Source organism: Petromyzon marinus, chromosome 31 (assembly GCF_048934315.1).
Source record: "Petromyzon marinus isolate PM22_M1 ecotype Great Lakes invasive population chromosome 31, UKy_Petmar_22M1.pri1.0, whole genome shotgun sequence".
Classification (NCBI taxonomy): Eukaryota; Metazoa; Chordata; class Hyperoartia; order Petromyzontiformes; family Petromyzontidae; genus Petromyzon; species Petromyzon marinus.
The window spans coordinates 9,214,660-9,233,703 of NC_133697.1; the positions used below are offsets into that span (position 1 = coordinate 9,214,660).

The 19,044-nt window shown below is 47.4% G+C and overlaps 1 protein-coding gene across 2 annotated transcripts in view; it reads left to right on the forward strand.

Moving 5' to 3' along the window:
• Positions 1-11,513, forward strand: part of LOC116947779 (mitogen-activated protein kinase kinase kinase kinase 5-like) — a 33,167-nt gene extending 21,654 nt beyond the window's left edge. Inside the window, exons 17-29 of one of the 2 annotated variants that reach the window (XM_032963922.2) lie at positions 384-425; positions 1,145-1,229; positions 2,652-2,731; positions 3,868-3,928; positions 4,643-4,751; positions 5,656-5,714; positions 6,201-6,304; positions 6,838-7,000; positions 7,705-7,839; positions 9,209-9,304; positions 9,737-9,807; positions 10,314-10,369; positions 11,379-11,513. In XM_032963922.2, coding sequence (XP_032819813.2) covers positions 384-425; positions 1,145-1,229; positions 2,652-2,731; positions 3,868-3,928; positions 4,643-4,751; positions 5,656-5,714; positions 6,201-6,304; positions 6,838-7,000; positions 7,705-7,839; positions 9,209-9,304; positions 9,737-9,807; positions 10,314-10,369; positions 11,379-11,466 — 1,149 coding nt within the window. In that variant the 3' untranslated portion in view covers positions 11,467-11,513. Of the gene's footprint in view, positions 1-383; positions 426-1,144; positions 1,230-2,651; positions 2,732-3,867; positions 3,929-4,642; positions 4,752-5,655; positions 5,715-6,200; positions 6,305-6,837; positions 7,001-7,704; positions 7,840-9,208; positions 9,305-9,736; positions 9,808-10,313; positions 10,370-11,378 lie in introns of those variants that run through there. The other variant, XM_076071057.1, reaches the window with a different exon arrangement.
• The last annotated feature ends 7,531 nt before the right edge of the window (positions 11,514-19,044 follow it).

Below are 19,044 nucleotides of genomic sequence, written 5' to 3' on the forward strand. Positions count from 1 at the left end.
GTCAATTATACAGAAACCTTTCCTAAATCTCAATGGTTGGCCTCGAGATTCTTGTTATTCTAGATGTGGTGACATCCATTTAATCTTTTCGTTCTCGGAATTTGAATATGTTGCCTAAGAGTATGGATGGATTCTTGCAGTCACGAAAGCTTTAAATCTAGGAATGTTGCCTAAGAGTCTAAATTGGCCACCTGCTGACTTAGCTTTTATTCGTAAACTATTTAGGCTTTTTTTTTCTTCCCTGTGAGTAGCGTTGCCCTCTCCATGGCTTCGTTGAAGTGCACTTCTGCATCGCACTGCGGTCTGTGATCGATTCTCACGTTGACTTTTAAGCGAGGGTGTTCTCTTCTAACTCACGCCCGTCTTTCTCTCTTGGATTTCAGAAAGTGCTCAGCAATGGGCTTCCTCCCACCCCTGCTGTCCATGTGAGTTCCGCGACCTGTATGTATTTACGGTGCGTTGGACTTCTTTCACACCGTACGTAGCCATCAATCTAACCACGAAAAGCAGAGCTCCAGTGGCTTCCTAATAGCGGAAGGAAGAAGGTTCCAGACAGACCACAGAAGCGCATCTGATCTCTGACGTCACCACGGAGGCGCATCGAGAAACTTCTCAAGGAGAGGCAGTCACAACATGCAATAAATAAATAAATAAATAAATTTTATGGCTCTTCATTAATAATATTTTTTTAAAACGTATTATCTTTGTTAAAATATGAGTAAAATACCAATATTCAGGGTCTGAAGGGTGGGGTGGGGGGGGGGGGAGAGTCAATTGCTGCCTTCGCCAATACCTCACCATCGGTTACCGCACCGTGCCGTGCTGTGGCGAGCAGCTTGGGCCCTGGGTGCGAGGGATAGAATGGGGCCCTCCTTCTTTCTCGCCCGGAGCCTGGACCCCCTTCGGCCAGTGGGTTCCAATTTCAGCTGCATTGCCTGCACACTCGATAGCTCCCTTGCCTTTTTGCCGGTTAGTTTGTTGCCCCTCCCACACACCTCCGACGAGCACGGTTGGCTACGTTCGGTGCGAAAGAAGTCCAACGACGTTCGTGCACAATGAAGCCACAGCCATGGCGGGAAGTACACGGGGTGTGGTGTACCGGGTGCCTACATCTTCACGATTGTTGCGCGCGTTGCCGTCGCAGATGGGCGCGTGCTTCTCCAAGGTGTTCAACCGCTGCCCGCTGACCGTGCACCACGCGACCTCGTGGGTGCACCGCGACACGAGAGGTCGGCAAGCGTCGATTCGACGCAAGGAAACTCCGGACCGGTTTCGACACGCTCTTGCTGCGCCTCGTCAGCAGCAGCAAGAGCTCGGGCTTGCTCGAAGCAATGCTGCCGAAACTGCCAGGGCATTATCCTCACATTGGCACGGCCGCCCCCCCCCCGACACCCCCACACCCCCCCCCCCCCACCACCACCAGCCCGCTTTGCGAGACGTTGTTCTTTACAAAATAAATCTATCGGGTTTATTATAACGCCATCTTCACCCGGTTATTGCACGTACAACCAAATGCTCGGAATGTGACAAAGACAGCAGCCTCTGACTTCCCACCAGCGCACTGTTGCGCCAATTCTCTGCTGATACTTGGCATTGGATGCCTCCGCCGACTGACCCCTAGTGGGGACAAACGGAAGTTGTCCTCGCATTGGATATTACTGTCCGCCAATGCCAATGTGAGGATAACACCCCTGGCATTTCGTCAGCATTGAGCCTGAGTGTGCTGCTGATGGGACATGGTAGCCGCGTGTCGAAACTGGTCCGGAGTTTGCTTGTATTGAACCAATGCTGCTGAGACGATGCACTCCCGGTGTGGAGTGTGGGAGGTGGCGGGGGTAGAACCATTAGGTTGCATAAGAGATACATTTACGCAATCTCATGGAGCGAGAGGAACGGGGATGTGTTGTCTGCGTTGTGAGGGTAAGGAATTGCGTGCTTGTTTTCCTTCCTCCGCACCTCTGATTAGCACGGCTGGCTACGTACGGTGCGAAATAAGTTTAAAATACGTACATACTTAAATGCCTCGGAAACTCACAGCGCCATATGTTGATCTCATCTCAACCTCGGGCAGACAGGATAAACGGTGCGTGGTACACGATGAACAAGACAGTCGGTACAGACGAGACTAAATTATATCATCGAGACCGAGCGCTTACCCAGGCAATCGGAGAGTCCGATTCTTAAACGAAGAACGTGATCTCGGATTGTGACGACGCTCCGAAATCGTAGGGATGGTGAGTGGGGGAGGTGAAGGGTTTCATGGTCCACCCCTCTCTCCCCACACTGGCTCACCAATTGGTGCTCGCTAACAGCACTTGCCCTAACAGCAGTGTTAAGGGCGGTACGGAAGATTTTTACGTTTGTGTGTGCGTGTGCTATGAACCTGGCATCTCAAGTTAAAATCCCACTCAGGACAAATATCAATGGCAAATATTTCAACCGGTCCTTGGGCCTCCCCTAGTTCGACTCAGCCGCAAATGGGTACCTGGTGCGGTGTGTAAACATCAGCACTGCGGAGACGAAGACAGCCGGGCGTGGTGCCGGCCACCCACCCCGTCGTGTGCCGTGCCGGCCTTCATGGGTGCCCGCTACCAGCACTTGCCCCAAACAGCGTGGTAAAGGCTATACGGGGAATCTTTGTCTTTGTATAGACCAGCACGTGCTCCTGGCGTGTGAAGAGGGAATCTACACGCTCAACCTCAATGAGCTGCACGAGGCGACTCTGGAGAGGGTAACCATTTTTCACACGCACTTGCATGCTCCCATAACGCTGGTTACTTTGGGTTAGATCGCGGTGATATAAATGTGTCGTTAAACCCGCCACCAACCGACACAGCCAATTAGTTAGGTTTGTCACGTAAAAGATCATTTACGATTGTAAATGTTGTGGCTTTGCTCTCCAACACACCCGTGTGCTGTACTAGTAACGAATTTGGCATGTTCTGTTTACATAACAAACCTTACTAATTGGCTTGTCGGGTGGTGGCGGGTTTAACGATAAATGTATATATTTACGCGATGATATTTGTCGCGAAAGCCTACGTGTTAAACTTACTTGCATACTCATCGACATATACTCAATTATTTTTTTATTTAAAGCTTTCGTTACTGCAGGGATTAATATTCTTGGTTCTTTCGGTAAAGTCACGTAGAAGGGAACCAATAAAATCATAAAAAAATAAAATTATCACGACGTTTCGACTGCAACACAAGCAATCATTATCAGGTGTGAAAACCACAGCAAGAAAATTTGAAAAAAGGTTTGTCGAGCAGCGCGATATAACCACTACACGAACGCTCCTCATACACTCACACACACAATACACACATACATGGTCACGTGACGGCACCTCAGAAGCAGTTCTTTGACGTTACCTTCCGTGGGCTGTTTTCTAATACACGTGTGACGGCTGTGCGAGGGTCCAGAATATTAAACACATCTTTGTCTCGTGACCAGATGCCAATAGCACAATTAGAATCGGAATACTTTAGCAAAAAATATATATAATTGTTAAACATTTATTTTAAAAAGGGACAAAAGGTTAAATGGTAGAAATTAGACCGTAAATACTGTACTGGTGAAAAATGTCAAAACTGTGACTTTGAAGTGAACGGTAGAGGGAGAGGTGGATTGATTGAATGGTCACTGAAACCTACAATTCCAATTGGTGGCAGTGGTATTTTTCACCGCAGTGCCACACGGGGGCGCTACATTTCTCACCGAAAATGTTCCGGTATATTTGAGGTTGGTGGCACGTGGCTCGAAGCCAGAGCCATAGCAAGAGGTTATACTGGATGTGGTGTGCCAGGCGCGGAAATGAATCCCTGGCGGTGAATTCCTCCCCGCCCCTTTTGTGTCGAGTGCAGCTGCACGGGCGGCGATCCACGTGGCTCTACGTGTGCAGCGACGTTCTTGTGTCCGTGTCCGGTGCGTGCGTCGCCGTCGCTATGACTGTCCCACCACAAAGAGAAAGATCCCCCGAAAAGCCTTAACAGACCGTTGAGTCGACCCAGGGGAGGCCCACACCGGTTCAGATATTCATCACTGATGTTGGCGAGTGGGTATCAAACTTGGGCCCGCCGGGGTTTCGTAGCGCAGTGCGCTACCGCTCCCCGTTATCCCGCCGTTCTCACCACTTCGCGTACGCTGGGGCCAGCAGTGGTGTAGCAATGGGTGCTGGAATGGGCCCTGGTTTGCAAGAATCTAAATGTTGTCCATCCCCCCCCTGTGTGATTTGAATGTTTTTGCCTATCAGAATTAGAATCCTTATTTAGACTGCAGGAGGAATCCGATGAGCTATGAAGCTTTTTTTCACACCTGTCGAGTATGGGCGGTTCAGCAAGTTACAACAGCAAACAATACGAAAAATGATAGGAGTGTAAAATAGAGAAAATGGTAAGCGAGTCGCTAAAAAAACTACGTTCATTAGTTATACAAATCGAATGCATCAAGATTGGGAAAGGCCGCGAAAAACAACAACAAAACAGTCCCAGACCACACCAGGATAACACCACACAGCAATAGTCCCTCTATAAAATGGCACATTAACATTGAACTATCGATACACAGGCAATGGTCAAAGCCCGTGCCGATACGCACCCATCGGTCACTCACCTGTGCCCTCCCGGTGTTCGCCCGCAGGCAAATCGGCACAGCTGTACTCGCACTGCCTCCCAGGGCTGTTCGCTCGCGCTCGCAGGGACAGGCGAGTGACGGCGCACATCTCGGCTCACCTGGGGCTCCTGCCCAGGTACCCCGGCTCACCTTTTACACATGCACCTGTCTGTGTGTGTGCGTGCGGAGGAGAGGCGTTTGCACCTTTCCGTTTACCGCAGCTCATATGCACACAACAGCCGCCATTCGGCAAATAAGTGACGGTGCCAGGCTGCTGTGCACTTTGAGGCATTCATGCGAAGTGTTAAAGGCTTGCCGGCATATGACAGAACAGACCCAGGTGTAATGGACTTACTGAGATGATGGGCAGGTACACCGCCTGTGCTATCCACTGTGGCAACAGCTCACGCTCATACACATACACACACACACTCTCTCACATGCACAAGCTGTCATGTTAGTGAGCGCCTATTATGACCAGCACAGCACAACAAACGTAGGTCTCACATGCTGGAAAGCTATGCGTTTAAAAATAATAATTCACAGCCCCTTTTTTGCCAATCCGTTGCTGCATGACGGCGGCATCTCCACACAGTGCCGATTTTGTGGGTTGTTTGACCATAATTCACCACACTGGTCAGCAGGGCCGTCCATAGGGGGACTGCGAGGCGCCGGGGCAAACCCCACTGTGTGGGCCACACGACTCCTTCAAGCTAAACCGGAAGTGTTACAACTGACACCGTGACGTCAAACCGCGGGGTCCCCCCAAAGCGCGGGGCCTAGGGCAGTCGTCCTGATTCGCCGAACCCTAGGGACGGCTCTGCTGGTCAGCGCTGGTTGGTGAAATTGGAGCCTCGGACCTATTCAGATTTCACTCGCCACAGATTTCAGCCATGACCGGGAATCGATCTTAGTTTGCCCAGGTTTATCCCGCAGTGCACTAACCATGGCACCGCTGCTCCACCCGTGAGATGGCATTTTTTTTTCTTCTGGCATCTTCCTAAGTCACCTGTGTGTGTGCGCGTTTGTGTGGCCTGCAGGAAGTTCAATCTCTCAACCAAGGTCCCCAATACCAAGGGCTGCCTGCGGTGTCGAGTCGGTGAGAGAGCTCACAAGACCCAGATCTCTTGTCTCATCCAAAACAGCCCCCTCTTGTTCCACTTAATAACTGGACACACAGTGCATTTATTTGGTGAATTGTTCAACGGATGTATTTATTCCATCCGTGTATTTTCCCAGGTCTCAATGGGCGCTCAGCTAGTCCTATTGCAGGTCTTTCATTATTGTTTCATTTTTAAATGAGGTCTTCGATTGATGACGTTGATTCATTTTCATTGATTAATAGTTCCATGAATAACATTGATTTATTAAATAAGTTTTACTTGATGGAAACAAAAAATATTATTTGTTGATTGATATTGCTGAATTTGTCCGAATCAATTTCGTGACCACTTGCCGGATTAAGTGACTGAGTGTCTGATGTGTGTCTTGCCCCGTGTCCTTCGTCGGTGCTCGCTAACAGCACTTGCCCCAACAGTCTGTTTCGCCCCCTCCCCCTCTCCCCCGTGTCCGCGTCGTCACCCAGTGGAGAATGTGCACACGGAGAGCCGCTTCCTGTGCGTGGCGCACTCCGGAGGGGTGCGTGTGCTGCAGTGGTACGACCCGCTCCACAAGTTCCTGCTCATCAAGGTTGGGGGGGGGGGGTCTGGGTGTGGGAGGGGGGCGGTTCCCGGGGTCATACGCAAAAACAGTTCCAGCACCGTCGATTAGTAGTGTAGTGGTCAGCGCGCTGCGCTACGAACACGGCAACCCGAGTTCGATTTACACTTGTCACCAACAATGAGGCATTACACTCTTTGGTTCTTTCGGTAAAGTCACGTAGGTAGAAAAATAATAGATCACGACGTTTCGATCGCAACACAAGCAATCGTCATCAGGTGGTACAACAACAGCAATAAAAAACTGCTGTCACGAAAGCTTCAAATCAATCAGGCATTCATCTGTGAACCGTTCCTGGGCCTCCCCTCGATTGACTCAGCCTTAAAATGAGTACCTCGTGCGGTACGTAAATATCAGCACTGGGGAGACAAAGGCAAGCTTCATAGGTACTCGCTACCAGCACTTGCCCCAACAGTCTGTTACGCGTGAGCTATGTTCACACGGCCACGTGTAGTCAAACTACCCCCCCGCCCCTGCCCCGACTGCCCCCCGGGCCGCTGCAGCAGGTGGAGGTGCCGCTGCCGAGCCCGCTGCGCGTGTTCGAGCCGCTCGTCAGCCCCGACAGCGACTTCCCGGCCGCGTGCGTTGGGGTGGCGCGCGGGGAGGCCCCTTCCTCGGGCCGCCCCTTCCTGCTGCGCTCCCTCGACCTCGGCTCCAGCCCCGCAGGTGCCGCGTCCGCTGCCGCCGCTGCATTGCCCCCCCCCCCTCACTCATCCCACCCGTGCCACATCAGGGTTTTGCGTGCCCGCGGGTCCTCGTCGTTCAACGGTGACGACGGTCAGCAGTGGCGCAGGGCGGTCAGTGCCGTGGGCCCTGGTGCGAGGAGCGGGCAGCCACGTGGCCGAGTGGCATGGCGTTCGCCCGCACGTTGCAAGGGTTCGACGTTTGAACACCGTCTGCTTCATGGCGGACGTTAGAGACCCCGTGACATCACTCGAAAGAGAGTATAGCATTTGTGCTGTTGTCACGGTGCAAAAATTTGAATATTTTTGACAAATTAGTTAATTGGGCAAAACAAGATAACAGCATCACCCCCTACTCGCAGACTACACTTCTCTGTGAGACATAGCGCCTTAATGATAGCTTTGCAGGTTAGCAATGGCATGATTACGAAATTTACTAATTTTATGCTACTCATAAAGACGCCCCTTCCCGTCTAAATTCCTCCCCTCACCCCCCATCTGAGCTCAGCAACAACAGCTTACAAGGCTATATGGTGGGATCTTTGCGTGTTTCACGCTGTTTATGTGTGTTATATGCCGCATGTGTGCTATGCTGTTGAGCTGGTTACACCACTGGTAAAAATTGCCAAAGCTGACCTTCACCCTAACCATGGCTGTGCGAATGGGGCCTGTGTGGACCGCCTGCAGGAATGACGGATCTGGCGGCCGAGTGGCATGGCAGCGATGAGGGCGGAGGAGGCGGCGGAGGAGGAGCTGTGGAGGAGGACGAAGGCCTCATTCTTGCGCAGCTCGGGAGGGACCGACTGCTCGTCTGTGCTGGCGGTGAGCCCCAGACTCCAATCGCTTGTCCCTCTCGGGCGTGTTTCCGAGTCGTACCTCGGAGCGCTGCAGTGCACAGCCGCGTCCGGGGTGATTCCACGGAATAGCGCGAGCAATGCAGACGTAATACCATTGCGGACATTTCCACAGTTCTGGATACTGCCCGATGATGCTGGTTGTAATCATCAGTGAAACATCATACCAATTTTAATGTTTTGGATTGCTGAAGCAGTCATAAATTGGCACTTTTGTTTACGTGACAACTTTATTAATTAGCTGCGTCACGGTGGAGGTGATTTTATAACAGACATTTTATTTACGCGTTCCGACCCAAACCATCCATTATGAATCAATATCAATGTTGATGCCATCATGAGCGTGGTTATCAGTGCCAGCGTTACGGCAGTGACATAGCGTGTGAGGAAACGAGCGGTAGTGTCGTGGTTAGTGCGCTGCGCTACGAACCAGGCGACCGAGTTAAATTCCCGCTCGTGGCCAACACCAGTGACGATTATCTGAACCGGTCCTGGGCCTACCCTACGTCGACTCAGCCTCAAATGAGTACCTGGTGCGGTGTGTAAAAACATCGCCACTGGGTAGGCAAAGGCGGCCGGGCGTGGTGTCGGCCACCAACCCTCTCGTGTACCGTGCCAGCCTTCATAGGTGCTCGCTAACAGCACTTGCCCCAACAGTCTGCTAAGGCTATGCCGAGGATCTTTGTCTTTGAGGAAAGGAATGAGGCCCCTTGACTAATTTCTCCCATCTTGTTATCCCAGGACTTGGGCCCCTCTGGTATGTGGGCCACCGGTGCAGTTGCATTCCCTGCACACCCGATAGCAATGCCACTGGCAGGCATATTGTAAGCCTATGTAGGCTACATACATAGCACTATGTAGGCTACATACGTAGTACTATGTAGGCTACATACATAGTACTATGTAGGGTACATACATAGCACTATGTAGGCTACATACATAGTACTATGTAGGCTACATACATAGTACTATGTAGGCTACAAGCCTACTACGTGGGCTTATCGTGTAGGCTGACAATAAAACGAGAAAAATCCTAATCGTGATTCTATGTTACACTTTGCAGTTATAGATTCCCCGCTCACGTTTACCGATTCCCGCTCACGACCAATATCGGTCGGAAATATTTCAACCAGTCCTTCGCCTCCTGTAGGTCGTCGTCGGGTTAAATGAGTACAGCACCTGGTAAACATCGGCACTGGGGAGGCAAAGGCGGCTGGACGTGGTGTTGGCCACCCACCCCCTCGTGTGCCGTGCCGACCTTTATAGCTGTTCGCCAACAGCACTTGCCTCATCAGTCTGTTAAAGGCTACGCGGGGGATCTTTGTCTTTGTGTGCAGGCAGTGCGAAGTTGATCAACCTGCAGGGACGCCTGCACAGGCCCCGCAGGGGTCTGACCCCCGAGATGGAATTCGACTTCAAGGTTGAGTCCATTGGTGAGCTTTGGTTGCCATTCCATCACCAGTCTCGTCCATTGGCCGCTATCCCTCGCATTGATGCGGCCCCGCCCAAGCCCACTCACTTTCCTTAACGGTCTCGAATTGTATTGTTCCCTGATCCCTGTATGTATCTTTCTCTCTATTCTTCTTTGCGTATTTTTCAGCTTTTGTTCCATATTCTTTTATCGCTATCCTTGTCTCTGAGCCACATAACCATAGCGGGCAATATGCCCTGCTTTCCAGAAGCCACTCCATCCTGCTGTGATGCGCGTCATTGTCGTCATTTTGATCCCGATCCACCGTGAACACTTGCGCAAAATTTTATCCTTCTGTTCGCTCCTGGAACATTATTAGAATTTAGCTCAGCCACTCAGTTGCGACTGGCCACGGTGTACGTATCGGGATGCCCGTGCATTGTTTTGCGTGCAGTGTCCCTGCAGGACAGCGTGCTGGCCTTCTGGAGGCACGGCATGCAGGGCAGAAGCATCTCCACCGGCGAGGTACCCAGCCCCATGGGCAGTTCTAGAACTCTCAAACAGGGGGGTAGCGGTGGGGGCCGGTCTTGAAATATAAAGCTGATCATTTAATTACCAATAAAGGGGGGGGCAGTGATTGCTCCCATCGCTCCCTCCTTGGATTCGCCACTGCGCAGCCCAGCGCTAATGGCGTCTGTGTTTCTCATCTTAGCCGTAGTTTAGTGGATGACTATCTGTGGAACTTTATTCAAGCCTTTGTCTGTGATGTTAGTTCGTCGTTCATCATATAATTTGCATACAATATGCATACATTACAACTGATTCTAATTGCACAATTTGATGTCGTAAGCATCAGATATCAGTTGTAATCAAACAATGCATGCATCGGTCCATGCTTACTAGTTAAGCTACTTACATTTTTCGTCACATTCAAGTTTCTAGTATTTATTTTAACCAGGTTAGACCTCAAGAGAGAGGGTTAGTCTCATTTGCAACACTGATGGTTTGACCCGACGATTCTCATATTCCAGGTTACCCAGGAAATCACGGACAGGAGCCGGATATTCCGGGTGCTCGGAACGGAAAGGTTGGTCTCACCAACAACAATAACTGCCATTCGCCACTAAGTGGCGATGATGTCACTACGGCGTTCGTGCCAGGCTCGATGCACTTTAGGGCCACGTGAAGTATTGAAGGCACGCTGTTGGCATGAGATCACGGGACATACCCAGATGCCATAGGTTGACTGAGATGACTGGCTGATGGCCTTACCGGTTGCGGTGGCACACACGACTGCACTTGGGCTATTTGGAGGCAATGGTTGATGGATCACATAGAGATTTGTGAAACTCATAAAATCTCCATACTACTGTGTAGGTTTTCGAAGATGTGTTGTATAGTTCTCTGATGTGTTTTCTCGTGGTACCGTGTGTTATTCATCACGATGTCCGGTGTTACGCCCCACCTACTGGGGCCTTGTTCAGGAATTGAATCAAGCAGCTCACATTCCCTCTTGATTATATACCATTTCCGGCTGCTGGTCATGATGACTGTAGGCTGCTCAATGTTGTTTGTCTCATATTGGAGGAAAAACTGGAGGACTCAAATAAAGCTCACCAGCCTCCTGCATCTCAAAGTGACCAGCAGCTGAAAATACAGCAAGTGGATTTATCAATAATCCATCTGTGCGGAGCTTTGAGTGCTTCCCCATGTTTGCATCGAATTTATCCAGGTACTCCACTTTCCTCCCATATGCATGTATGTTGAACTTCTTTCACACCGCATGTAGCCAAGCGTGCTAATCGGAGGTGAAACGTTTCAATTACTGGACTCGCGATACAGGAAAAGGGTAGGGGCTATTGAGTCGTGGGCAGGATTGTCGGAGGAGTATGTGGGGCCTATGATTAATAAGCGGGGCTAAGATAATTGTGAGGCCACTCACCGTGTGTGTGGGAAAGGGGGTGGGCTCGACAGAGGGAGGGGCAGCCAGCTCACCAAACGTCCAGGTTGAGTCTACCAGATATTTTGTAGCCTTAACCTTCACAGGTGCTCGCTAAAAACAGGAGTTCATCATATATGTGTGTGTGTGTGTGCAGGTTAGTGGTGTTGGAAAGCAGAGACGTGAGCGAACCAGCGGGCCCTGGGAATCTATACATCCTCGCTGGTCACGAGAACAGCTATTAGAGATGTATCATGTGAAGCAATGCAAATAAATACAAAGCATGACTGCCGTTGCTGTGTGCGAGTGCTGCTAATTTATTACGAGGTTTCACAGTACGTTATGGAACGGGAGCGTTGGTGCAATGGCTAACATTCTAAGATTGTACCGTATCGTGTAAAAGGTGTTGTGGAAACTCTAATCGCCAGGGATGTCGGCTCTGGAATTTACCTCAAGTCACCGGGTTCATAGCCCAGTGTGTGAATCATCATACTATGCCATCCCAAATTAACAAAAAAAACATGTGACTGAAATTCGCTCCATGCACAACTGTTCATAAACACCAGCTCTTACATTTGCATGTCTCCATCACAGCAGGCGTATTATGTAAGAGATCAAAGTGCTTGACAATACATTTTAAATTGCCTTTTCCTCCCATTAAGCTCTAAGCCCATGACTGATAGCCCGAGACACACAAGCCAAGAACGTATCTCATCATCATTATCAACAGCAGCCATGTTCTACCAAATGCTGGATGAAGGCATCCCAACGTCATCGCGGTCCATCACGGTCCTGCCGATGCCACAATCCATTTCACTCCTACACAAGAAACTGATCTCATTGCTTCATCTCCACGGGGGTCATCCTCTCGATCCGTCGTGAATCTCGACCACTGGCTGCTACCATCATCCTATCTAGGGGGCATGTCCTGCCCAAATCCACTTTTCATGACTTTCAATGTGATGTACCTTGCATGTTCTCAAATAGAATGTATTCATTTTCATGTTTTTGGGTATTTTACCAGGTAAGGCGCACTGAGCTATATAGCTCTTTTTCAAAAGCATATCGGCATATTCTGCATATTCTCTGCATTTTCCAGATCAACGTAATGTACACACGTCATCTATATAAATAAAGAAAATCTGAATATATGTATGTCTCAAAAACCTCTTGGGTACTTTCCGATAAGGTAGAAAGCTGACATTTTGTGCGTATGTCACTGTTAGAACACAACAGGACATTTTTGAAAATCCGAGATTTTTTCATTTGAAGGCCCCTAAATCTCAATTTTAAGGGCTCCATAAACATGTTTGTGTGTGTCATTCAGAAACCGTGCAAAATATAAGATTGTATTTTTTTAATTGATGGAGCATTAAATAGCAAATAAAATTAAAACGAGAACCATTCTATATGTTGTTTTTGAGATATTTCGTATTCAAGGAGTTTTTAACGAAAAAATATGCATTTTATGATGTTAAAATCTGATTCATTCGAAAACGGTAAAAGATAGGAGCTTCCCCTCATAGAGTATTATATTAATATTGTTTGTTCTTTCTAATAAAAAACGGAATCGTTAAATTGAGCGGTTTCTGATGGATATGTCAGTTGACTGTTCGGTAAGGTCAACCGCCGTGCAATAGATGGCGGCGGGAGCATCAAAATCTGCAGAACATGAAGAACCAGTGTCATCCACATCTGCAGAACGTGAAGAACTAGTGGCATCTCCAGAACGTGAAGAACCAATGACATCCACATCTGCAGAACGTGAAGAACTAGTGGCATCTCCAGAACGTGAAGAACCAATGACATCTACATCTGCAGAACGTGAAGAACCAGTGTCATCCACATCTGCAGAACGTGAAGAACCAGTGGCATCTACATCTGCAGAACGTGAAGAACCAGTGGCATCCACATTTGCAGAACGTGAAGAACTAGTGGCATCTACATCTCCAGAACGTGAAGAACCAGTGTCCTCTACATCTGCAGAACGTGAAGAACCAGTGGCATCTACATCTGCAGAACGTGAAGAACCAGTGGCATCCACATTTGCAGAACGTGAAGAACTAGTGGCATCTACATCTCCAGAACGTGAAGAACTAGTGTCCTCTACATCTGCAGAACGTGAAGAACCAGTGTCATCCACATCTGCAGAACGTGAAGAACCAGTGTCATCCACATCTGCAGAACGTGAAGAACTAGTGGCATCTCCAGAACGTGAAGAACCAATGACATCTACATCTGCAGAACGTGAAGAACCAGTGGCATCCACATTTGCAGAACGTGAGGAACTAGTGGCATCTACATCTCCAGAACGTGAAGAACCAGTGACATCTACATCTCCAGAACGTGAAGAACCAGTGGCATCTACATCTGCAGAACGTGAAGAACCAGTGGCATCTACATCTGCAGAACGTGAAGAGCCAGTGGCATCTACATCTGCAGAACGTGAAGAACCAGTGTCATCCACATCTGCAGAACGTGAAGAACTAGTGGCATCTCCAGAACGTGAAGAACCAATGACATCTACATCTGCAGAACGTGAAGAACCAGTGGCATCCACATTTGCAGAACGTGAGGAACTAGTGGCATCTACATCTCCAGAACGTGAAGAACCAGTGACATCTACATCTGCAAAACGTGAAGAACTAGTGGCATCTACATCTGCAGAACGTGAAGAACCAGTGGCATCTACAACTGCAGAACGTGAAGAACCAGTGGCATCCACATTTGCAGAATGTGAAGAACTAGTGGCATCCACATCTGCAGAACGTGAAGAACTAGTGGCATCTACATCTCCAGAACGTGAAGAACCAGTGGCATCTACATCTGCAGAACGTGAAGAACCAGTGGCATCTACATCTGCAGAACGTGAAGAGCCAGTGGCATCTACATCTGCAGGACGTGAAGAACCAGTGGCATCTACATCTGCAGAACGTTAAGAACCAGTGGCATCCACATTTGCAGAACGTGAAGAACTAGTGGCATCCATATCTGCAGAACGTGAAGAACCAGTGGCATCTACTTCTCCAGAACGTGAAGAACCAGTGACATCTACATCTGCAGAACGTGAAGAACCAGTGGCATCTACATCTGCAGAACGTGAAGAACCAGTGGCATCTACTTCTCCAGAACGTGAAGAACCAGTGACATCTACATCTGCAGAACGTGAAGAACCAGTGACATCTACATCTGCAGAACGTGAAGAACCAGTGGCATCTACATCTGCAGAACGTGAAGAACTAGTGGCATCTACATCTGCAGAACGTGAAGAACCAGTGGCATCTACATCTCCAGAACGTGAAGAACCAGTGGCATCCACATTTGCAGAATGTGAAGAACTAGTGGCATCCACATCTGCAGAACGTGAAGAACCAGTGACATCTACATCTGCAGAACGTGAAGAACCAGTGGCATCTACATCCATAGAACGTGAAGAACCAGTGGCATCTACATCTGCAGAACGTGAAGAACCAGTGGCATCTACATCCATAGAACGTGAAGAGTGGCATCTACATCTTCAAGATATTCTACAACTTGTAAAGCCATCCCCCGTGTTTAGTGTACATGCCGTACGTGTTTGTTATCGACAGAAGTAAAAGTTGGACTCACGAACAAATCAAACTTACACACACCATACCTGCCAACCCCCCTTATCAGTGCCCTACTTTATTACAGACCAATTCAGACCTTATTGGTCACCCCGTGCCCTTATAAATCTCAACGTTCATCGGAAAAAAGTCCCATCGCAAGGTAGAAACACAAACAAGATCAAAAAAACGGCTGTACGCTGTATGGACCTGAAAACTCAACGTCCCTGTACAAGCATACGGGGGTAAACCCGTATGAGGTTTGACACGGTATGGCGGGAGTTAAATGTTCGGACTTTACAAACAAATCGACTTACGAACACGGGGACCGCCGCCCCCCCCCGGAACTGAACCCATTCGTAAGTAGAGGATCCCCAAACCTTTGCGTGTTCGCGTGACCCTCACCCAACATGGCTGCCGGATTAACTTTTGCGTTTCGCGTGGCCCTCACCCAACATGGCCGCCGGATTAATTCTTGCGTTTCGCGTGGCCCTCACCCAACATGGCCGTCAGGTTAACTTGCGTTTCGCATGCCCCTTACCCAACATGGCCGCTGGGTTAACTATCTTACGTGTTTCGCGTGGCCCTCACCCAACATGGCCGCCGGGTTAAAATGAGCAATACCAAATTAAGCCAAGGGCCTCAAAACCACCTAGACTCTATGGGCTACCAAAGATTCATAAAATCGGCAGTACAATTGGCTCTGCCACATATCAATTAGCAAAATATATAACCAAACAAATACAGCCCTACATCGGTAAGACATCTTCATTCATAAAAAAATTCAGAACATCTTGTGAATGTGATTAAAGATATTAAACTTACTCCTGATGATATTCTGGTAAGTTTTGATGTGATTTCTCTATTCACTAAGGTTCCAGTGGACGAATCGCTTAAATTACTTGATACACTAGTAAAGAATACCGGTTTACCAAAAGATATTCCGAAACTTGCTGGCCATTGTTTAAATAACACTTACTTCTTATGGAGAGGGGATTTCTTTAAACAAAAGGAAGGAGCAGCAATGGGTTCTCCTTTATCCCCTGGTATAGCAAATTTGTACATGGAAAACTTTGAAATAAGAGCACTTGCCTTGAGCACATTAAAACCATCCTTTTGGTTTAGATATGTGGATGACACTTTGGTTGTCTGGCCACATGGTAAAGATACACTTAATGATTTTCTAAATCATCTCAATGCACAAAACCCAGCCATCCAGTTCACCATGGAAATGGAGGTGAATAACACACTCCCATTCCTAGATATTTTGCTTGGACATGGCCTAAACGGTAAAATAACACACAGCGTTTACAGAAAGCAAACGCACACTGATGCCTATCTGAATGCAGAATCACATCATCATCCAGCTCAGAAATCCTCTCTTATCAAGACGCTCATACATCGGGCTAAAACAGTGTCAGATGGTGAGAGTCTAGTGAGAGAGATTAAACACGTTAAAGACGCACTACGACAGAATGGCTACAATAATGCTCAAATTAACAGAGCACTGAATGCCAAATCACGATCGCAAAGCAATACTGCTGAAAGCGACCAGATTGTTAAAACAATAAAAATTCCATATATCTCAGGAGTAACTGACAAATTAGCCCGTGTTTTGCAAAAGCAAAACATTACAGTAAGATTTGGTACAGTACACAAAATTAAAAAACTAGTATCTTGCACTAAAGACGCATTACCTAAACTATCAACAGAAGGTGTATATCGGATTAATTGTTTATGTGGCAGCTGCTACATTGGGCAGACGGGACGTAACATTAGTGTAAGACTAAAAGAACATCAAAGAAATATTAAATTATCTCAAACACAACTGTCGGCAGTGGCAGAACATGCTTGTCAACAAGGACACTCAATTGATTTTGACAATGTTGGAGTGGTGTGTAAAACTAATTATTACTGGCAAAGACTAATTAGAGAATCCATTGAAATTGAGAGGAACAAGAATAACTTTAATCGCTCTGACAGCTACAGGCTTAGTGCGGCCTGGAAGCGTATTATTAAATAATACACATTACATTTTGATTTAAAGAATTACTAATCTACAACTCATTACTAATCATAACCAATGACTGATTACTAATCGATTATATAATTACAATACCCCCCCCCCTCCGCCTCTAATCACTGCACCTGATATGAGTTAAGTGATGACGTCACCCTGCTGCTCTATATAAAACCGGGAGCAAGCGAGGGCTTTACCATTCTGGCGAATTGCCCGATGATGCTGGATGTATTTACCAGCGAAACGTCGTACTCAAACTGTAAATGTTGTGGATTCACTCTTCAACACACCGGTGGGCTAAAGTAGTGAATTATTTGTCTTTTGTCAACGTGACATTTTTTTGCTGATTGGCCGTGTCGGGTGGTGGAGGGTTACGACACATTTATAAATAAACGCAATCTAACCCAAAAACATTTATTATGAATCTCTTTCTTGATTTGAAGCTTTCGTGACTGCAGGAATCCATACTCTTTGGTTCTTTCGGTAAAGTCACGCAGCTATAAAATAAAACTCTCTTTAGTTTCGCGTGGCCCTCACCCAACATACTCTTTGGTTCTATTCGGTAAAGTCACGTAGGTAAAAAATAAAACAACAAAAATCACGACGTTTCGGCCACAATACAATTGGCCTTCTTCAGGTGAAGGAACAGAACTGTCGGGACGACAGAGCTTCAATGAACGCTGTTAAGGTTTGCAGCGTCTTTTAAGCTGGGTGAGAGAAGTGAGGCACCTTGACAAAGGAGTTTACATATCAAACAGGATAAATTAGCATTGAAATAGCTGAGGGATTAGCTTGTGACTGGTCACAGAAATGGCTATGTTAAAATCAAAGTCTACACATCCACAGAGGCACCTAGTACAAATCAAACAGGACAATTTAGCATTGAAATAGCTGAGGGATTAGCTTGTGACTGGTCATAGAAATAGCTATGTTAAAGTCAAAGCCTACACATCCACAGATGCACCTAGTACAAATCAAACAGGAGAATTTAGCATTGAAATAGCTGAGTGATTAGCTTGTGACTGGTCACAGAAATAGATGTTAAAGTCCAAGCCTACACATCCACAGAGGCACCTCATATATGGACGCCAAAGGGGCTGCACTACCCAACTATCATACAGTAAACCGATGTGAAAAAACTAAGTCTAAATTACATCAATATAATAAATGTACTCAATATATTCTTCAATAAGCTGAGCTATTAACAGCAGTGTATACCCAGTTGCTGTTAATAGCTCAGCTTATTGAAGAATATATTGAGTACATTAGTACATTATTATATATTACATATTATATATTGAGTACATTATATTATATTCGGTATACACTGCTGTTAATAGCTCAGAAGAATATATTGAGTGCATTTATTATATTGATGTAATTTAGACTTAGTTTTTTCACATCGGTTTAATGTATGATAGTTGGGTAGTGCAGCCCCTTTGGCGTCCATGTACGAGGTGCCTCTGTGGATGTGTAGGCTTTGACTTTAACATCTATTTCTGTGACCAGTCACAAGCTAATCCCTCAGTTATTTCAATGCTAAATACTCCTGTTTGATATGTACTAGGTGCCTCTGTGGATGTGTAGGCTTTGACTTTAACATAGCTACTTCTGTGACCAGTCACAAGCTAATCCCTCAGCTATTTCAATGCTAAATTCTCCTGTTTGATATGTACTAGGTGCCTCTGTGGATATGTAGGCTTTGACTTTAACATAGCTATTTCTGTGACCAGTCACAAGCTAATCACTCAGCTATTTCAATGCTAAATTCTCCTGTTTGATATGTAAACCCCTTTGTCAAGGTGCCTCATTTCTCTCACCCAGCTTAAAAGACGCTACGAATCTTAGCAGCGTTCATTGAAGCTCTGTCGTCCCGACAGTTCTGTTCCTTCACCTGAAGGCTACTTATGTTGTGGCTGAAACGTCGTGATTTTTGTTGTTTTATTTTTTTACCTACGTGACTTTACCGAATAGAACCAAAGAGTATGTTGGGTGAGGGCCACGCGAAACGAAAGAGAGTTTTTTTTTACCTACGTGACTTTACCGAATAGAACCAAAGAGTATGTATGGATCCTTGCAGTCACGAAAGCTTCAAATCTAGAACTCACCCAACATGGCCGCCGAATTAACGCTCGCGGTGACGTCACGGCAACGCGCACGCGCTCGCCTTCGGTTCGCGCCTTTTCTTATGGCGGGGGGGCGGTGCGGGGGTGGGG